Source organism: Zosterops lateralis (assembly GCF_965231275.1).
Source record: "Zosterops lateralis genome assembly, chromosome: W".
Classification (NCBI taxonomy): domain Eukaryota; kingdom Metazoa; phylum Chordata; class Aves; order Passeriformes; family Zosteropidae; genus Zosterops; species Zosterops lateralis.
In genome coordinates this window covers 327,506-348,763 of record NC_139801.1, presented here as the reverse complement: position 1 = coordinate 348,763, position 21,258 = coordinate 327,506, and the positions used below count along the sequence as shown (strand labels likewise).

At 50.2% G+C, this 21,258-nt stretch overlaps 1 protein-coding gene across 3 annotated transcripts in view; it reads left to right on the top strand.

The window, feature by feature from the left end:
- Positions 1-271: 271 nt before the first annotated feature.
- LOC310922202 (E3 ubiquitin-protein ligase NEDD4-like) overlaps positions 272-21,258 on the top strand; it is an 86,995-nt gene continuing 66,008 nt past the window's right edge. For 2 of the 3 annotated variants that reach the window (XM_083882638.1, XM_083882637.1), the window contains exon 1: positions 272-363. In XM_083882638.1, coding sequence (XP_083738764.1) covers positions 316-363 — 48 coding nt within the window. In that variant the 5' untranslated portion in view covers positions 272-315. Of the gene's footprint in view, positions 364-21,100; positions 21,122-21,258 lie in introns of those variants that run through there. The other variant, XM_083882639.1, reaches the window with a different exon arrangement.

Sequence of the window (21,258 nt, the reverse complement as noted above, 5' to 3'; positions counted from 1 at the left end):
CGCGCCTTCCCCTCCGAGCGGCGCGGGCGCGGATCGGAGCGGATCGGAGCGCGGCCACTCCCGCGCTTTGTGCCGCGCCCCGCCCGCCGGGCCGGCCCCGCGCCCGCCCCGCCCCGCCCCGCCCCGCCGCGCTCCCCGTCCCTGCGGCCGCGCTCAGCCCCGGCCCGCGGCGGCGGCGGCGGCAGCGCGGGCGGCCCCGCCCCCGGCCCCTTTCCGCCGGGCTCGGCTCCCGGCGCCTTCCGCCGCCCGCGGGCCAGCGGCAGCAGCGGCAGCAGCAGCAGGAGGAGGCGGCTCGACGGGCCCGGGAGCGGCTCCATGGCGACCGCGGCGGCGGAACCGGTGTACGGGCTCTCGGAGGACGAGGTGGGTCGGCGCGGCCGCGGGGCTGGGCTGGGCTGGGGCTGTGCCGGGGCCCCGCCGGTGGCTGGGGCTGGGGTTGGGGAGCCGGGCGAAGGTCGACGGTCGGTCCGGGAGGGCGAGCACTGCCCGCCCCGCGGGGCTCCGCGCCCCTTCCCGGCTGGCCCGGCCCGGCCCGGCCCGGAGCGCCGCCCGCAGCCCCGGCAGGTGCGGCCCGGGAGCCGCGGAGCCCCCCCGGGCCGGGCCGGGCCGGGCGGACAAAGAGCCGCGCGCGGGGGCGGCCGCCCCTCTCCCTCCCCCGGCAGCGCTGCCGTGTCCCCGGGGAGCGGCCGTGTCAGACACCGCCTGGCCCCGGTGCAGATGGGGCTGATAAGCGGGGTAGGACCCGCGATAACTAATCGCCCTGTGCCGGTGTTATCAGCCGGTGGCTTCTGCGGAACCAAACAAATCATGCGGGCATGAGGAGAACAGTCCGGTCTACTTTAGGTGAATGTTAAAAATCTTATTTACTGCCCTTTTTGTTTCCTTGCCTCGGTCAGGTGCTCCTTTTCTTGGGAGCCGGTGTCATGGAGCATCAGCCATGGGCAGGGCTGCGTTACCGGGCTGTGGTTTCGGGGTGTCCGCTGTTAGCAGCGCACGGATTGCTTTTATTTTTACAGGACTGAATAGTAATTACAACGGCATCGCTTCCGGTTCTGTGGGGCTGAACACAACGGGTGATGTGTCAGTCTGTTTGTAGTGTAGAATAAATCTAACATTGAAAACATCTTCTGCCTTGTGAAGCTGACAATGTTCCTTACCTGGTGTATTTGAGCGGCACCGAGCCTGGATGGCTGTAACGTTTAATTCTCATTGGGAAGGAGGTTCCTGGGCACAGGAGTGGGTGTTTTGGTAAGGGGGGGTGCCGTTCTGTTGTTGTTAAATGATAAGCTGAGAGCGGAGTGATTGCAAATGCTCTGTGTGTGTGAAGGCAGGGGAGAGGAGAGGGCATTGCAGGAGCCTTGGGTGATGTGGAGGAGAACCTTCTCCTCGCTGGGCTGTTTCCATCAGCCTTGGCTGGCAGCAGTCCCCAGGCGGCTTCGGGCAGCGCCGGTGCATTGCCCGACCCTGCAGGTAGCCGGGCCCGCTGCCGAGCCATCTGCAGGGCCCTGCCTGCCCTGGGGCTGCCCGAGGGCCTGCGGTGATCCTGCCCGCTCCTGGGCTGCCACAGGGGCTCTGGGGATCCTGCCTGGGCTGCCGGGGGGTTTGCACAGGCTTAGGGAACAGCCAAAGGCAGTGGGGTCTGCTGTCCCAGCGTGGGCATCCCAAAACATTCGACTGGAGGTGCTTTTGTGCTCGTGTTAGCCTGTGTGATCTGTGAGGGAAAGGGAAACGTGGAGCCTCCCTGCCAGGACCCGGGGAGGCGGCTGAGAACAGCTCTCTGGAGCTCGGCTGCTGCCTTTTCTGTTGTGCGTGCGCTTGCTGTGTCTTTTGTCCCTGCCTCCTGCCTCGACATATGCTGGTACTTGCACAGAATGCTAAAGAGAAACGGATACAGGGAGAAATCTGCTGCCTGCTCTCACCTTGGCTCCGAGCTGGAGGGATCTGGGGAGAGCAGGGGCTGTTTCCTGCCATGATGCTGAGCCCCAGCTGGTGCTCGGGACCTGGCCTGTGGAGCACTGGGCAAGGAGATGTGTTTGTCCCTCACCTCCCGAGGTAAAGCCAAGCTGTTGGAAAAGGAGCTGCTGAGGAAAGAAAGGCTCTGGTCTCTCAGCAGTCACAGCTGCAGTGATGACCACAGCCACACTGCCTGAGGGACAGGAGACTGGGCTTTGTTTCCTGCTTTGCTGTGCATCTGCTGATGCTGGACACTTCTCAGGAAGAGCAGTGACCATCTAAAACTACAGTGGCAGATAGGATGGAAGAAAGAGGGAAAAGAGACTGAGGGAGGAGTGGCATGGAGAAGGGTGCAGGTGATACTCACAGCCTGTTGGGCTGTAGTTTCATGACCCTGAGAGGCTGACTCACCGTTGAGTCTCTAGAAATGGGCAGAGGAGGGGAGGATGGTCTCTCAGGAAGGAAGGCTGTGAGAAATCTCTAGTAAAGGTAAAGCTCAGGAGGGCAGAGGAAGGTGTGATGACAGTTCTCTGCATGGCTGGCTTGTGTGGGTTATGACTTCCCGTAGCATTGGCTTGGACTTGGCTCATCATTTTTTGGAAAGCAGAGCTCTTTTAGCTGTGAGAGAGCTGCGAGAGGCTGAGTTGCTATGTGGACATATTCAGCCTATTCATTTCCTTTGTTCCTGCCCGGGTTTGAAATGCAGTTTGCAGATCTGTTGTAGATGCGTTTTGGAGGGCTTTGAGTTGGCCTTGTGCAGTGCTTCCACTCCTGGCACATTTGCTGATTGGAAAATGCAGTGATTTACATGCGGGCTGGACTTGCTGAGTGGCTCTCCAGGGAGACAACTTAGCAATCTCTCCTCCAGAGCAGAGCACAGGCTTCCCTCCTGCCTGCACAGCTGATGTGTGTGGTGGGCGTGGGGCAGGCAGGGGACGGGCCCTCGCTCATCCCCTGGGTAGCTGTGCTTCATTCACACCCTGCCTTCCGTGGGGGCATTGTTCTCTTTTGCCCAAGGACTCTGATAGGTGTTGGAACACCAGGCAGTTTGGGGATTTGGGGATCACTGACTCACAGGGGATGAGCCAACCGTTGCAGTGTGTTATGGCAGACCAGGCTGTGTTCACAGATCAGCCTCCTTGTGAACCTGAGCTGTAAAGTGTTTTATATTAATTAGTTAAAATGAGTTGTAAATCAGATTCATAGCCTGCCAGTTTTTCACAGCACTGGGCCAGGCTGCCCAGAGGGTGTTGGAGCTGCATCCTTGGGGCTGTTTGGGACCATCAGGACACAGGCCTGGGCAGCCACCTCTGGCTTGAGCAGGGGCTGGGCCAGGTGACCTCCAGAGGCTCCTGCCAACCTCAGCCCCCTTGTGATCCTGTTAAATAATATTTATACAGGCTCCTGGAGGCTTAGGCGCTTTCATGCAATCTCTAAATATCAGTGTATATAAAATCTTCAAGCCTTTCGTAGCAGAAAATATTTGTGAATGAAGTGCACCTCCTGTTTGTTTCAGTTTGGGTTTCTTGAGAGTCAAATGTTTCCCACACAAATCCACAAACATTTTGCTTTCTCAGTGTCCTTGGATGGAAGCAAAACTTGCGGCTCCTTGGATCTTGTTTGCTTGAATAAAAAATGGAACTTCAGAAAAACAATCCTTGAAGAGTGTCTTTTTATACTTTAAAATATTAGAGGAAAAAGAGGTTCATATGTGAAACTGCTCTTTGCAGTTCCAGCATTCTTTTCTTTTCAAGTTCTATTCAACTTCTGTGACTTGTGATTGAGTCAATTGGAATTAGAAGCTTCCTACTGAGATGACATTTTGTCATGCCTTAGAAATTGTCAAAAGGATCTTATGTTCCTGAAAATATCTCAGTGTGTGAGATACAATCCCATATGCCTCAAGATTAATAATTCTGCATGTAGTCACTGCAGCCTAACCTTTCATCTTAGTTCTTGTGTGCTGTGCTGGACAAAGCCTTGTGCCTGAGGAATGAATCCTGAAGGATTTCAGGACCTCAGGAGCACCACCTGTGTGGTGCTTTGCTTTATTGTCACACACTTTGGGGAAAGGGAAACAAAGCCAGCTCTGAGTATGATGGAGATGGTTCCTATGGACAGGATGAATTCCTATAAAGCACAGGCTCACCTGTATGGGATCGGACATCAGGGTGAAGAATGAGCCAAGATTTGTCACAGTGGTGCTGTGGTGGATAAACTGACTGTCTGTGCAAAGGGAGGTTGGTTTCTGTGCCTTGTGTTTACACGTTCCTGATGGATTTGTTGCTCTGGAATGATCTCCCTCGAGGGTGTCTCCTTTCCTGGTACTCGAGTGTCATGTTAACGGATCCGTGAGATGGGCTGTGGGGGCCTCCAGAAGATGTTATTGCTTATGATCAGCAGGATTTACTGGGGAGGAAAAGGGCTGCGACTTTCCCTCCCTCCCTGGACTTGGTGACAGCAGTGACATGTGGGAGTTCAGGCCTGGATTTCTCTGCTTTGCATTTGAAGCAAACCATAAACTTAGGAAGTAGTGGCAATGCTGAGCTGTTGGGGCAGTGTCAGTGTTGTAGGTGGTTGCAGTTGAATTTCAGGTGACGTTTCCTGTTGTGTGGTCTCTGTGGTGGGGCTGTACCTTGCTGCTGTGCTGGCACAGCCAGGCTGTCCCCACGGAGCCCCTGCCAGGACTGGTGCTGGGGACGGGTTCCAGAGCCGTGTCCCTTCATCCTGCTGGTTCCCAGCTCAGCTCCAGGAGCAGTGCTGGAGCACCGACTGCTGTGGCGCTGGGAGAGGGCTGGAGGAAAGGCGCTGGTGTGCTGGAGGAGCAGCTCGTGGGCAGCTGTGGCTCCTCAGCTGTGGGGTGGAAAGGGGCAGTGAGGGGGGACCAGTCTGCCCAGGGATGCACCCTGGCCCCATAAGCTCCAGCCCAGCCCACTGCTGCCTGAACCTGGAGGCTTTACATGAAAAAAACCTGTGAGTTCCTTAAGAAGACGCACCCTTTGTCACCACCACTGCACACAGACCCTTTAAACGAGAGCTCTTGTTTCTGCTCTGAATATTCCAGTTACATAAAAGCCTCTCTGCTGTCTGAGTGTGAGAGGGGCCTCCCTTGGTCACAGCACTGAGAGTGTCTTAGCAATAAGCAATTCAGAATAGTGACTTTTATTGACCCTGGATTGTTTTTATAGACTCTAAGTGCACTGGCTTCAAGGATAGCATGTAAACATTAAATGATGATTAAAAAGTCCAGGTAAGGAAGCATTTCATAAATGACAGGGCTTGCATATCTACTTGTGTGGCAGAATATCAAAATAGGCTGTGGTTCTCAGGAGGTCAATAGATTTTTATAACAGCCTACATTTTAAACCAGCTTTTGATGAATTATCGGCATATTTTGGTCACTAGTGCTGACACTAAGTAAATTCTAGTTTTATTATAGAATGACTTTAAAGACATTTAAGGAGGCTTGTATTAACACGAGGCGTCTGAGAGAGACAAGGAGTGTTAGTTTTAGCTGTATCCCCATTCAGAGATGGCTCTGTCTCCGCTGGCTGTTGTCCTGTCCTCTGAGGGATGCAGGTACTGCAACCCATGGTCGTTCCGTTGCTGCCTTTGGGAAGGGGGATAAAGCATTCCTTGGGTTCCGTGTGAAGGGCTGGCCGATGGAGGGCACTGTGTAATGGGAAATGGGAACTCGAGGTTTTCCTCTCCTCCTGCACAGGGGCCATTTTCCTGGGAAGCAGACATGGACTGTGAGCTCCACACCTGTTGCTGAGCCGGCACCTCACCCCCGGGGCACAGCTTGTGCTGGGAGTTACAGTTAACAGATCTCTGACGGGATTTTTGTGTTTTGTTTTGAAAATATCACCAGGCAGGGTAGGAGTGCCAAATGAGCTTATCTGTCACAAGGGAATCGGTCTTAGGATGTTGTGGGAGGAATTCACCCCTGCAGCTTCTAGGCTGGAGTTGTGTCTCCAGCCACTGCAAAGTTCTGTGAGATAAAATACTTACCCTTTCTGGGGCAAACACAGCTCCTGCCTGCACAGCTGCTCTGGGATCCAGAGGCCACATTGGACTGGTGCTGTGGGTGCAGCCTCTTGGCAGCTCACTGATTTCTGATAGATTGGGCCAAATTGACAACCTCTCACTCCCAGAAGATGGGATGGGACCAAGACCTTTGCTTAATTAAACTCTGTGCAATATAAACTGGGGCTTTCTGGGCAAGCTGGAAACTTCCAGGCCTGGTAATAGCAATGAGGCCTGGATTATCCAACAGCTTCACTCAACAGAAAGCCGTAGATGTGATTACAATGTGCAGAAGTAACTTGTTTTAATTACAATTAAATTTTGGTGTTGGTGAACAGAGAAATCTCATTCGCTTCTCTAAATTTCTCCATCTTTTGCTTTCTCTGCTACTTCCTCTTAAACGTTTCATTGTGTTGAAGAGGAGGGTTTTACTGTAGCAGTAGAAGTGCTGCTGGGCAGCTCTGTCCCCTTGTGGGAAGAAGTGCAGTGTAATCTTGTGTACACTGTTATTTTGGGTAAGCTGGGTAGGAATGTGGCGCGGGTTGGGTGACTCCTACCTCCAGCACTGGGAGGAAGGAATGTGGTTTTACTGCTGGTGTGCTCAGCTCAGGACTGGAGCTGCTGCCAGGTCAGTGCTAACACCTGACAGGGTTTACCTGGGACTGGAACTGTGGCTTTCAGAAGTGTTTACACACTGTCACACCAACTGTTTCCAGCATGGGGTTCTTGAGCTGCCCAGTTTCTAGTGCTGGAGTGTTTCCTTCCCCTGCTCCCTGTGTCTTTTCCTCTCCACTGCCAGAAAGAAGGAAGAAAACCAAATCCTTAGGAAAGGGATTGTTTTCTGTAGAGAACTAGTAATTAATTTAAAAATAAGAGATGTGGCTAAATTGCACAGGCCTGGAAGCTAATTGCAGTTAAAATAGTTAAAAATAAACCAAGCTACAAAAACAACTCAAAGCCCCAACAAAACAAATCCAGAAACTTGATTTCTGAGATGGATTATGGAATGTAATGAGAGGTATTATGTCTGCCAGGTGATATCTTGACTGGGCAACAGACTTTCTGCGTATACTTGTAATTGTTCATTTTTTTTCCTCCCTCCATTTAACCATAATTCCTCTGCACTGGCAGGCTGTAGGTGCTTGTCAGAATCCTGATTTCTAGGATTTAGGAACCTTGCCTGTAATCAAAATAAATATCTCCATTCGGGAGAGCACTGGCTATTCTGAGGAATCACTGCATGGATGAGCTGGATTTGCCATTGAGCCATAGCACCTTATTTTTGTGCCTCACTGCACGGATCAGTGTGGCTGTGTTGGTGTCCTGCCAGCTCAAGTCAGGTTTTCCTGTTTCCATGTAGTTTATCTGCTGGAGAGGAGCAGAACAGTTTGGAACAGGGAGCACAACCATGCTGCCCGCTCTCCTTTGGCACATCCTAGTGCTGAATAATCCTGGCTTGAGGCTGGAAGTATGTTCCTGTAATCTGTGTTGGTTTTAATTGAGAGCAGTTCACAGTCTGACTCTCCTTAAGCATCTTTACATTGTGTAGATGATCACACCGAATTCATGGTGAGATTTTGTAGGGAATGAATAAGAAGTGTGCAGGAGAAAGTGTCCTGGGATGACTCCCCCATGGATGGTCTGTTTGAAAATTAGTGTGGTGGGGAAAATCTGCTTTTGGCCTCTTCCTGGTGGCACTGGAGGTGCAGTTTGGAATGTGCTGCTCTGGAAGCCATGTGGACAAAAATTAAGTCCCCACAGAAGTGTTGGGTTTTGGGGTGGGAAGGGAGAGGCCAAGCCTGACACGGTGGGTGATGGGAGACAGTGCAGGTGTCTGGAAATGAGGCTGTTACTAACTGCTCCCATCAGAGGTACTTTAGCCTGATTTGTTCAAATGAACCAAATGTGGAATTTTGGGTTGGGTATTATAACTGTCTCCTTGGCACTGGGCCCTTGTGGCAGAGCTGGGGGTGTGTGATGTGCTAAGGACCTTCAGCTGGTGCTGGTTTCAGTGATTGATCCCAGGACAGTTCATTTGCACCTCCACCCTCTACCTGAGCAGGGGCAGTGGAGGTTGGTGGGTTCTGGAGCCATCCAGTGGATTTGTGCTGCTGAAAAAGATGCTGCTCCCTCCTGTTCACCCTGGGGTCACTCGTGGCTCAGTACGACTCTGCAGACAGCATCCCATGTCTTTGTGGGGCTGTTGAATTGCAGGAACTTCTGGAAAGTCTCTTCTGATGGAAGTCTCAGGTATGTGGGGTGGTGGTGGAGGGTGTGTGTGGGGAGGGTCAGGCACCTGCTCTCTGGGGGCCATGAGCTGTGAACTTGGCTGTGTGGGTTTCATGAATCCAGAGCTTTGGCCAGAATCCTGACCCTGATGAAGTCTGTGGCAAGTTTGTGTAAGAGCAGCTCATCTGTAAGTCATATGGGAATGTGAAATGGATGAGTTCTCTAACAAACAGGTGGAGTTTTTGACCTTTCTTTAACTATTTCTTGAGTTGCCTGTCCCTGCTGTTTGTGGTGAAGGGAGTGGTAAGAGGGAGAAGTGGTGTGTGGACAAAACTGAGTCTGGGCTTTGTGCTTGTGCTGATTCAGTCTCATTAACAAAGCAACAGCTTTGCTGCACAGTGATGAGCAATGGACTTGCTTCTTTAACCTCTGCTTTTGGTACAGTGATGTTTGATGTATTATACAATACTGGCTTGGCCATTGTTTGTAACAGTTGAGCTGAAAGAACTTGAAAATGCTGTCTTGGACGGGTGTTGCTTTAGTGGACTGAGCGAGAGCATATGGCAGGGGTGTACCTGCAGCTCCATTTTACAGCTGTGGGAATGGTGCCATTGTTTAGAGGTGAGGGTTGCAGGATCCCCTCCCTGCCTCGCTTCATGTCTGCTTTTTCTCCCCTGCCTCTTGTTCAAATGCATCTTAGTGCTGAAGTTTACCCCCATCCCAGGGGATGGGTGGGCACTTGAGGTGGAGAAGTGTCTGATCCAGGGCGTGTGAGTCGGGCAGTTCAGGTGCTGTGCCACAGCCAGGGGCATGTTCTTTGCACAGCCTGCACTTGTCTCAGATAAGCGGTGGAGGCACATGTTTGGGTGGGTGCTAGAAAGACCTCTGTAGTTATCCTTGTGGCTGTTCGGTTTGTTTCAGTCCCATCTGGTCACTTAGTGTTTTATTCCTTATGTCCGGTGTCCATAGGAAAACATTCATTCCTCAGGGTCAGGTAAATTCCTGTGCACGCCCGGCCTGGCCTGTGTGTGAATAACCACTCCTGCTCCCGTGGCCCGAGGAGGCACTTCTTTCGTTCCCTGTGGGAGGGAGCCTCGCTGTGCGGTTTTCCCCGGCAGGGCAGGCCGGTCCCAGCGCTGCTGTGACACACCTGGGTCCTGCCGGTGCCAGTGACTCAGTGTCCCTGCTGCGGGAGCCGGGCTGTGCTGGGGCCGCAGGGAGGAGGCGAATAATCCCGCTTCGTGCCTTCTCTGTGGGCACTGCCTGCCCTGCACCCCAGCAGGAGGGCTGGTGCTCCTCACCTCCTCCCCTCGGTGCCTCCGGTGCTGCTTCTCGCCCACGGTTCTGGGGCTGATCCTCCCCTGCCAGTCACGCTTGCTGAGAGGCTTGGAGGAGACAAGTGAGAGCGTTCTCATTAAAAACGAGCTGTTCCCAGGGGTTTGGTAGCCTGAGGGTACCGGAGGGGTGTTTTCCTTCCTCATAAGCAGCTCTCTGGCTGCAGCCGTGCCGTCAGGACTCCAGCAGTGCCGCTGGGCGCTCACGGGAGGCGCAGCGACCTGAGCTGGGCAGGAAGAGGGACAGCCTTCCCCTGGCCACCCGGGAGGCGGGGTGAAGGTCTGGAAACCAGAGCTGGATGTGGGACTTTAGGAGAGATAACGGGCAGTGAACCTGAATGGATTGTTCTCTTTTTAAGGTAGCGCTGTAGATGGTTTTTCCCGAATTTTCTTCTTTTTTGTGCAAAGTGGATTATCCTTATGCTTCTGTTGCCTCTCTTATCCAGAAGCTACTTCTTGTTCTGTGTTCCAATTAGCATGATAAAGAATGTGTTGCATTTTCCTCCTGCCTGTTGAAGCTGAGATTTCACTTATCCTTGTTTAGGGGCCAGCCGCATCCCAATGTTGGTGTCTGTGCCGCTCTGGAACCCCAGAATGGGACAGGTGGGTGCAGCAAAGGCCAGCAGGCCCCCCTCTCCTGCAGATGCTGTGCTGGGCAGGTCTGGCCAGGCTGGGAGCAAGGTCAGGGTTGTTTTTTCCAGGGATATCCTGCAGCTGTACTAGAGCTTGTGCCAAATCAAGTCACACAGTCAGGTTTTGGTTTTGTCTTAACTAGTTTCTGTTGTAGTTTGAAAGTCAAACATTGTAAAGCAGACTGCTCTAAGTGGTTACAGGGTGTGGATTACCTGCCAGGTCATTTGTCACCGTGTTCCTGCATGCCCCTAATGCCAGATCCTGACAGAGCCCCTTTGGAAGCTGTTGAAACCAGGGGCCCTAAACAGCTGATGGTGATTGGCCTCAAAGTCTGCCCAGTTAAGGTGCTGGAGTTTGTAGCTAATCTGTTTTCAAGTCTTATAGTGACCTTCTCCTATCACGTGCCTACCTGTGTCACTTTTTTCCTTAGACTGTTGTCCAAAATTTGGCTTGGAACTAGTGCATATTTAAAAACATTTCAGTCACAGCTTTAGTCACTGTTTCGATTGACATTGTTATTAAAGAAATGCCTCTTAACACTGCCTGAATTGATTTAGCAAAACCCTGAGTGGTTTCTTCAGCCTGCTGACATCATGAGAATTTACCTTTAATCCCTTGTGCTGCTGTCATTTTATTTTGGGTCTGGTCACTTCAGTTCTGAGCTACTTGTACCTGCATTTCATTCCAGTGGGGGATGATCAGCTGTAATTTGGTGCAGGTACCCGTACCCTGGGCCAGTGCATGCTGCACAGCTCTCAGCAGCCCTCCAGTGTCTGTGCCCTACAGGGGGTGAGGTTGTTTCAAATTCCCAAAACTTGGGCAGGAAGTGGATCCTGTGCCAGAGGGAGGTCAGAGGTGAGTGCTGAAATGGCTGCTGCAGCCTGGACCTGGTGAGGGAAAGCAGTGAGCACTCTCTGCTTTTAGTCACCTCTGTGTTGGACACCAGAACTGTGGCATTTGGGAAGGGAAATTGGGGTGCCTAGGCCGGTGTCACTGCAGGCTGGAGCACACGGGGGTCCCCAGGGTGGTGTCACTGCAGGCTGGAGCACACGGGGGTCCCCAGGGTGGTGTCACTGCAGGCTGGAGCACACAGGGGTCCCCAGGGTGGTGTCACTGCAGGCTGGAGCACACGGGGTGTCACTGCAGGCTGGAGCACACAGGGGTCCCCAGGGTGGTGTCACTGCAGGCTGGAGCACATGGGGTGTCACTGCAGGCTGGAGCACACAGGGGTCCCCAGGGTGGTGTCACTGCAGGCTGGAGCACACAGGGGTCCCCAGGGTGGTGTCACTGCAGGCTGGAGCACACAGGGGTCCCCAGGGTGGTGTCACTGCAGGCTGGAGCACACGGGGTGTCACTGCAGGCTGGAGCACACGGGGTGTCACTGCAGGCTGGAGCACACGGGGGTCCCCAGGGTGGTGTCACTGCAGGCTGGAGCACACATGCCGATAGCCAGCCTTTGATAAGGCTGGAATGTGCTACAGGAGCTCTCTGTGTCATTGCTAGCTGTTGCTGTGGAAACTGGCTGGTTTTGGTGGTTGAGCACTCGGCATCTCCTGATGTTTGTTGGGAAGGTGGGGCAGTGCTGTAGCTCATCCCCCAGCCTGGAATCGCACGCCAGGGCTGCTGGACACCAGGGTTGTCACGCAGGTATTGCTGGATGTGTGACCTGGGGTAGCTGCCCTCAGGAGGTCAGACAGGCTCTACCTGTGTCCTGGGGCTGGTGTGGCTCCCCAGGGCATGTCCTGCTGGCTCTCTCTGGGGGTGCCATGGGATAGGCTGACCCCGAGGCTGGGGTGCTGTCCCTGTCCTGGAGGTCAGAGCTGGCAGGAACTCCCTGCCTCCCACAGCTGGCCTTTGGTCCAGACAGGTTGTATGAGGAGAGCTGGTCAGGGGGAACACGTGTGTGTTTGTGCTCCCTGTGAGTGTGCTATGCCCAAAAATCCAGGACCTCTGTGTGATAAAAGCTGTTCACAGCTCTTATTCCTGAATTCCTCTTGCTCTGGCATTCGCCTGGGTCTTGTGTTTCCTGTGGATGTGGTTGGTGGTCTCGGTTCTGCTGCCCCTTGTCTTCTCACTCGTGTCCCTGGGGCTCAGCGTTAAACTCAGGAGTGAGCAGAGGCTGCAGGGCCAGCGTGGTGGTCTTTGCTGTGAGGGGCTTGTGTCCAGCAGTGGGGGCAGTTCTTGACCTTTGGATTTCATCTCTGATCTCTGGTTGCAGTCTGTGCTCTTTGTCTTCTCAGAGGTGGTACTCCCTGCAGTTTTCAGGAGAGTTTAAGCCCTTCTCCACTGTCTAACTGGCCATTAATGTTGTGTCAGTCCTTGGAGTGCTGCTGCTCAGACTGGAACATCCTTGCTGTTTTCAGTGACAGTGAGGAGATTTTTCTTTCTGAGAAATCTCGACTCCTCCAGTCAGATGGAAAGACAGGATTGTGGGTAAGTGAGACAGAGGACAAGCCGCACTGTGTGATCACCTCTGAAAAGCTTTTTCGTGGAGAAACTCCCCTTCCCCTTCTCCTTCCTAATATTCCATGAGTGCTTTCAGTGCCTGGAAGGTGCCTTAGAGGCAGGAGGTACCTGATGGCATAGGACAGGGAGTACATTGATTTACTGGTTTTTTTTACAGTTTTCTGACCTCACTTGTAGTTTTTAGGGAAGGCTGGACAAGGAAAAATGTCCAGATTGCTGTTTGAGAGCTGGGAGTGTTGGAAGAGAGAGCACTTTGCTGCTCTGGATGCAGAAATATTGGCTATTCCTATCAGAACATAGCACCAAATTACACAGTAGGCTTTGTGTGCCAGTGAAGGTGTCTGCTGAAGGGTTGGCCAGCACTCTGATTATTAAATAAAAATTACCCTTTTGCATTCCAGCAACGACTTGGGACAGACTAATTGTGAGAATCTTTCAATATTCCAGCTTGCTCCAGTTTAGTGGTAGCTCTGGCCTGGCTACTGTGGGCAAATTGGGAAGAGACTAAGCTGAAATGCTGCCTCTGAGATGGTCAAAGCAAAACAGGATAAAGTTGTTGCAAAGAGTTGAAGAGACAGTAAATAATATTCCTTTCTCATTGCTGCCCTGCATCTTTGGCAACTTACATGTTGTGCTGGGACCTCATTCTGGTTTAGATGTGTTCCCATCTCTCGGTGGTTGTTGGTTACATGGGAGGAACTGGTACTTTTCCTCTAGCATCCCTCTGAGTTCCTTTGTCTGGATATTGGAGTTTTGTGCTGTTCTTTTTTTCCTCATTATGAAAATGCTTGGGGAAGAGAGAATCAATCCCTCTGCAGGACACCTGTTCCATAGAGCTGTTCCTTGGCAGGCTGGTTCTCAAGGCTGGTGACTTTCAGGCTTCCTTCTGACAAGGCAGGCTGGGTCTTGTGCCACACAGGTTGCTGCCTTTTCCTTGCCCAGGGCTGGAGCTGCTCCTGTTGTCTCTGCGGCCTGTGTTGGAAAGCAAGCTGGGGTTCAGCAGGTATTGGCTAGTCCTGTGTGCCAGGCTGGTTCCCTGGGTTTGGAGGCACTGCCAAGGCTCTGCAGGGACATGCTCAGTGCTCACTCATGTTCCTTGCAGAGCTGGGGATGAGAGGGGGGCTTTAGCACACTTGGAAAACAGGCTTTGCCTCAGTGGTGCTGTCTGTGCGTGCGGGGCTGGTTCTCCCTCTCCACACACTCTGAACTGGGGGAATGCTGCTCTTGTTGTCTGGGTGACCTGCAGCAGGGAATGGGGAGTTACCTGATGCTGCAGCAATTGTGTGAAATTACTCGGATGCCACAGCAGCTCCAGGAGGTTTGGGTTTTGGTTTTTTTTCTATTTTTGCACCTAACTTTCTGCTTGCTGAATAAATCTGAACACAGCCACCCTCATTCATATTTTGGATCTTGTGCTTTAACATGGGCTCAGTTTTCACAAACCAAACTGCTGACCCCAGTGTGGTGGTTTGGTTTGATTTAGTTGCCCTCAGGGCTTTGCTGTGCTTGGCAACTTTGGATTTTTTGCTGATGACTTTAGCGCTTTCCTTAGTGTCAGAAGTTCCTTACCAGCATTTGTGTTTTCTGGAGCTGTTACCTGGTCTTCGGAGCAGATTTTGCTGTGTTCAGTATAAGCAGCTGCAGTATGGGCTTGGATACAGGATGATACCATCACATGGAATGTGTGAGGCTGTATGTGTTGTGGAGCCCCAGCCCATCTCCAGTGGGAGCCTGTTAAAGGAGGCAGTTCTGTGCCACTGTCAGAGTTTGGGCTCTGCAGCTCCAAGCTGCTTTTCTCCCTTTGCTTTGGTACAGCGTGGCCACCATTTAGCAGCACAATTGGACTTTGTGTAGATCATCTTGTTATTTCTGGAAGGGGATGTGACTTCATTTAAACCTGCCTGGAGGAAACTGAGTTTGTTCTTCAGACTTGTGGTAATTTGTGTGATCCCAAGAGCTTTTCACTGCTGTACTTCAGTCACTGTAATATGCATCTGTGTTCTTGGAAGAAAAATCCTGTTCTTTATTCCCAAGGTTGTTGACTGAGCTCTCTAAAAGTCCTTGTGGTGTCAGGAGCAACCAGCCCTGTGTGTACCTCATCATCTCTGCAGGTAGCAATGGGATACAGGGTCAAGAATAAGCAGGTAGAAGCAATAATTTCATTACACAGCTGGTTGCTGTGGAAGCTGATCCACTACCTGGAACTTTCCTGAGGAATTCAGCATTGCCGTGCCCTCTGCTCCCTTCCCTTTCTGCCTCTTTGAGGAACATGCATCTGTGCTTCCCCAGGACAAGGTCCTGCTCTGGGATGCTGAATGACTGACCCTATTGCAGCTCTTCTGCAAAACATGGATTCTGAATGTGCCTTTTGTTTGGGGCACGGAGCCCCAGTTTGCATCCAGAATGCCTGGCAGGACACAAAGTGCCGCCTTTGTTTTAGATAATGAGCGGTGAATATTTTAATGAGTGTTTCTTAGTCTAGTCAGTGTCAAGTACCATTTTGGGAACAAGTGACTGAGCTAACCTCTGGGCTTGGTCCAGCAACGATCCATTTATTGACAGAATGTCACAAATTTTGAAGGAATTCCACATAAACAATTAATACAACTAAAACCCAAACCAAACAGCCACCCCAAATCTAACGACCAATGCAAGCAGCACTCCACCCCCTAAAAAATCCTTCCAATCTTCCACCATCAATATGTATGCAGAAATTATTGATACAAACCAAAAAAGTGCTCGGTAGCACTATCACTGTATTTGTTTTTCTTTAGTCTGTTCTTTTACAGTAAAAGACAAGCAAATTCCATTAAAAGAAAAATAAGCCTTTAAATTAAGGTAGTACGTACTTTTCTTCCTCTTCAAAAGCACCTTCAGTGCATGTATGCATAGGAGAGAACTGCAGCTGAATTACTCAGTCTCCTGCATTGGTCATATTCTTGTTAATACTTTTTTTACTCCAGTTATTTTCCACACCACCCTAAATTCTGTTCTTATCTTTGGCTGTTTGTAACATACCCCTGTGTGTCAGTGGATGCACTGGAGAAGCAAAGAAGATTTCCACTGTGGGATTTGTCCTTCCAGCCAGGAGGGGCTGTGTTTGCTCCTGCTCAATTGCCCAAATCTAGTCGGCCTTAAGCCTGGATTAGTAACTGAACAATTTTCTCCTTCTTTGTGAGACACTATAGTTCTCCCTGCAAGAGCCTGCTTGCCCTAGGCTATCCATTTATATGACAAATAAATAGTCAGAATGAACAAAAAGAGTCAAATCTTTGTCAAGGGCTGCTGTGTTTGTAAAGTGAACAGGAAAGGAAGGGGGAGAAGGAGGTAGAATGTGGTGTGTAAGTAGGTTGGAAGCAGCAGAACTACAACCAGGGTCCAAAGGCCTGGCATGAGGCGTTTCTGGTGAGAGCAGATCCCTTCCCCATCGACTGGGCCTTTTCACTGCTTTGAGTCGCTGGTTTCTCTCCCCTCATCTGGGCAGAGGCTGTAATGGAGTGATTCTTCCCCCAGCTGAGAAATTCTTGGGGAGCAAAGCTTTAATGGACAGGAGGTACTGCTAGAGGCTATGACTTGTTATTCTTTTTAAAAAAGAAACTTGATCAAGATGAAGGAGCCAAAGGAGTGAACTACTGGAGTGACTGACAACACCACTCACTGAAATGTTAATGTGTTTGGAAGAATTTTTTCACCAGGGGAGGTTGGAAACTCATACAGTAACATTAATTATTAACTGCAGCCAAGAGCTGGAAGATCTAATTTAATTTCTGGTTGGATAATAGGATGATTCATGCAACAAAACAAACCGTGTCAGAAAATGAAGTGTCTCTGTGAAAACTGACATTCCCAACTTGTGCTCTGAGCTAAAGCTACTGCAGGTAAGCTATTACAGCAGCTAAAACACGAAAAGTACAGGCTGAATTCCCTGCAGATGTCAGGCTGTGATCCATAGGAATGAGGAGTCACTGCCTTCTCCAGTCTGAGCAAACCCACCTCCCTCAGCCTCTGCTTCTGCCCCCAGCACCCTTTGCCCATTGAGGCAGCCTCTCACACGAGTAAATCCATTTCCCCAGCCTCTGTAGAGCAGTAACAAGAGCACTGCCTCACATCAGACACTCCATGGGCTGTTAGGAGAGGGGATTGTGGGTTCTGGTATCCCAAAGTGGTTGCAATGTAACCAGCTCTTCCCTCTCTGAGCCCTTCTCCCTCCTGGCGTGTCAGTGTCCATCCCCAGGGTACCTGAGCCTGGTGTGTTTTTGGGACTGAAGAAGTTCAGAGATATTTCAGGTTTTAAGGGTTCCACTGGCATTTCCTTGTCAGTTGGTGTAGTTTTCCTGCTCTCAAGGTTTTTCCAGCAAAGCCTGTTTAAGCAGCTCCTGTCTCATCTTCCTGCAGGTGAAAGAGCCAGCGGTGCAGCTCTGGGCTGTGGGTGAGTGCCGTGGAATCAATCCCCGGAGTTATCTGGGTTAGAAATGAGCCTCCAATCACAGTTTATTGTTGGATTACGGTTTTATTGAATGTGTGTTTTGTCATTAAACAGTGCAGCCACCAATGGTTTATGGTCTGGAATCGTTAAATGTCTAACAAGAATATAGATTGTGGTTACATAAACATGTTTGTGTCATCTGTTGGCAACTAGCTGGGTTACTGGAGTGAATGCAGCTCTACCTCCCCTGTTTGACACAGGATCTTTACTTGTTCTGTGACACCTTCCACTAGCCCAGGTTGCTCCAAGGCCAGCCTGGCCCTGAGTTGGGAATATCATTAACCAGAGTAACATCACTGCTGAATTTGGGTGGGGAGCGGGTATGTCTGCTGCCTACTGATGGAGGCTTTTGGGTAAATTGGTGGATTTTTGTGGGAACTGATAGTCTAAAACAGCATTACACTAAATTGGTGTGCCATTTCACATAGGAAAAATGAAGGTGATTGTGTTAGGTATAAGGCATAATTTTTCACTTTTTTAAAAGTTGGGGTGTTAAGGGCCTAGTGCATTTCGTGAGATCAAAAAACACCAGTTCAGGATGATTAATGATTTAAAAAAAAAAGAACTAAAATGTAAGTGTATCAGAGGTTGATTTAGTGAAAGCTAAAAACCCTTGTGTTGTGCTAGAGCAGCTGCTTTGAAAGCAAGTCCTCCTGTCAGGTCCTTCTGTGAGTCCTTACTGCAGGCTGCTAATTGGGAATTCAGACCCTTTCTTGTTACTGGCCAGGGCTGTCAGACATCCACTGGGGACACGGATTTTCAGTGGTTCTCTTTTGCCTGGTGAGTTTTGAAGTACTGCTGGAAAGTAATGGATCCGTGTGGGCCCTGACCTGAGGATAATGAGGATCTGAAATTAAACCAACCTGCCTTGTTCTTTTGCCAGTGTCAGGGCCAGTGTCCTGACACTGGCAAAATCCTACACAGAGAATCATCGTTCCTTTGTTTTATGGTAGCTTGTGCATGTCAGAAAGTGGGGTACTTGTTTCTATAAAACCTTGATGTTTTAATTAATCCGTTTGCTTTCTGTGTCCCCAGAGGGGGGAAGGAAAAGAAGTTCTGTCAGACTTAAATAAATTTTCTGTTGAAATTCACAGTAAATGTTCAAATTGATGCAGATGGTCTTGGTGCTGGTCTGTCATGCAATATCAAGATTAGATGTGGGTTTTGGGATGGTTTTGTTGTGGTTTTTTTTTTATTTTTGAAGCTAAATGCATAAAGGAGAGTCACTGTCAGGTCACAGATTGCTGCAAATGCACCAGTTACTCCCAGTCAAAGCTTTGTTTAGGTTTTTAATAGCAGCGTGTACCAAATGCTTTTCTTTTTCTCTGCTCCCACCAAAGATTAAACACTTCTCTTGTCCAGAGAAAAGCAGACGAAGGTTTCCTTTGGAAAGGGAATTTCCTAGACTGTAAATGCATGGCATGTACAGATGATTCAGCAAATACACCCTCCTGCCCTTAGGGTGTTAGTGGGCACTGTGGTGTCGGGTTGAAGGTTGGACTTGGTGATCTTGGAGGTCTCACCCAGCAATAATGATGCTGTGATTGCTGCCTGAGGCACTGGAGAGCTCAGTCAATGAGGTTGTGCAGAAAACAATGTTTTGCTTACATGAATTCTTTTATAAGAATTCTTTTATAAGATATAAACAAGTCTGAAAGTTAAATAAGGAGAAAAAAAACCCCAAACTTGTGCAGTACAGCAGGTCCATTAAATGAAAATTCTTTTGCATCCTCTTAGGTATTTCCAAAGCTCACAGGCAGCCCGGCTCAACACGCTTGCTAGAATTGCCTGAGTATATCTTAACTGCGTGGAGTTCAATTTGGGTTTCTATAAAAGTAGATGGCAATTCACTTGGAACACTTAGTTTTTGAAAACAGGTAGTAAAGATACTTTGTAATCAGATTTTAACGAGAGCAGTGCTGTGGTTTGAGCCTGTTTGTTCATGGTGTGCTTTCAGCCCTGGGTTGGGCATCTGGACTCCTGGTCCCATGGGCTGCCACTGATGTGCCGGTACCTTTGATCCCTGCACCACTCCTGGTGTCTGTGTTCTCACCTGTTCATTCCAGCTTTGTGTGCTCTTTTCTGCTGCTCTGTCCCCATGGAGGAGCAGCATCATTATAGGGTCCCTCTAAGACAGATTTGTGCCTTGATGAAATTCTGCCTGGTGTTTTTTCTGCTGAGTGTGTCATTCCAGCCAAGGAAAACATGGGTATAGTCCCTCTTCTTCAGAGGTCTGAAACAGGACCTAAATCACTGTTGTAACACATGTAATATTTTTCTGTTGTGAGCTTATGAATGCCACAGTTCTCCAAACTCTGCAGTTCTTTTAATGCTTACTGGTGTTTCCTTGATCTTATGATTCGTGCTGTGTGAGAATCCTTGTTTGGCCAGGAGAGCTCTGGAGGACCAGGTATGCTCCATGAACTGACCAATGCATTGTAGCCAGGAGGGTCTTTATGATCCAGACTGCACAGCCTTCTTTTCTCCAAGAGCTGTTAGGTTTAGTTGCTCTAATTTTGTGATTTGTGGAGAAAATAATGGGTTTTTCACAAATACATTGTATCCTGCAGCGAGGGTTGAGAGCTCTGTGGGTAGAAAAAGGTACAATTTCATTTACTCTTGGATTTGGTGAGGAGGAGTGTGATGAACACATGCAAGGACAAAGTTCTGAGCTGGGTTCCTTGGCTGCATGTGGTGAAACTGGAAGATTTTAATGTCTCTGCTTGAGCCAGATGAGTTGTTAACCAAGTGACATTTTGAGTTTGTTTTCTGTGCTGAACTTGCAGAGGAGAGTGGAGATTTGGGTCACAGCCCTGGTGCATGATTTTGTTTGCATTGCACAACTGAGATTTTATCAAACACTGTTGGCAAAATTTCCACTGACAGATTTAAGATTAGTAAGATATTGCAAGAATTATAGGGGAGACTTACCACGTTCTGTTGCTGTGGCCTTCAGAAAGTCACTGTTATGTCCTCAGAGATGGAGCTGTTTCCTTGGGGTGCTCTCAGCTGCCTTGCCTGGGGGTGATGGTGGCAGCCCTCCAGACAGGGCACCCCACTTGGATTCTCCCTCTTGGGCTGCCCAGCATTGATTGATGTTGGGGAGGTGCCAGTCAGAGCAGGGCAAGCCAGTTTGGGAATATCTCTGCAGGGAGGGTGATGTGGAATGGCTTCCTAAAGCACGTTTTTTTTTCACTCAGCCGTATGTGGATTGGTTTAATCCACCAAATGAAAGTAAAGAACCAGCTCAACTCTTCTGCCATAGAACTTGGTGTCAGTTACTGGGAGATTTAGGAGAAGCCTAACATGGTTATTAGACTTCCCGTGGCCAGCACTGGCCCTTAAATAGATGACACATACTTGATTTTGCTTTGGAACTGCAGATCTTGGTTGATTTTCCCCCTGCAAACAGGGAGAATTAAGAGCAGGGTGTGTTTGGGTGACTGCGTGTGTAGCACACCGGGCTCTATGTGTGAGTGTTCATTCCGGAAACCAGAAGTGCCACAGTTAAAACATTGAATTAAAGGTTTGTTGTCTTTTCCATTTGGATTTGTTTTGCCACCAAAACACTGAGTTAAAGATCTGTTATCTTTTTTAGTATGTAATGTTTTGCAAACTTTCAGATTTAATAAACCTGGAGTTGAGGTGCTCAGTGGATGAAACCGGATTCACAGAGTCTCTGCGTGCAGGTAGCATTCCAGTGGGATCTGGTTTCTCTCCTGGCAGCCAGTGGAAATTTACCTCGCTGGCGCCTATCACGGGTTGGAATCAAAAATGTCTATACAGAGAGAAGAGGGGGAAAAAAAATCCAAACACAGCCCAACCAACACTCCCCCACCGTGGCTCAGGTGAAGCTCTGTCCGGGTGAAACCCAAGCTGGCTGGCCTTTCCCCTGGTTGCCTTGGCGATGGTCATTTATTGCCTCCGCGGCTGAACTTCCGCGTGTGCGTGCGGAGCGGCGGAGCCTGGCGGAGCTCTGGCCTGGGGTCCCAAGGTAAGTGCAGCTCCAGGGCCACGGGCTGTGACACAGCCTGGCATCCCACACGGGCCGGCTGCCGCTGGGAAATGGGAGAGTGAACCTGCCCATCGCGGGGTGTTTGACTCGGAGATGGTTTTATATACCTTTGGAAA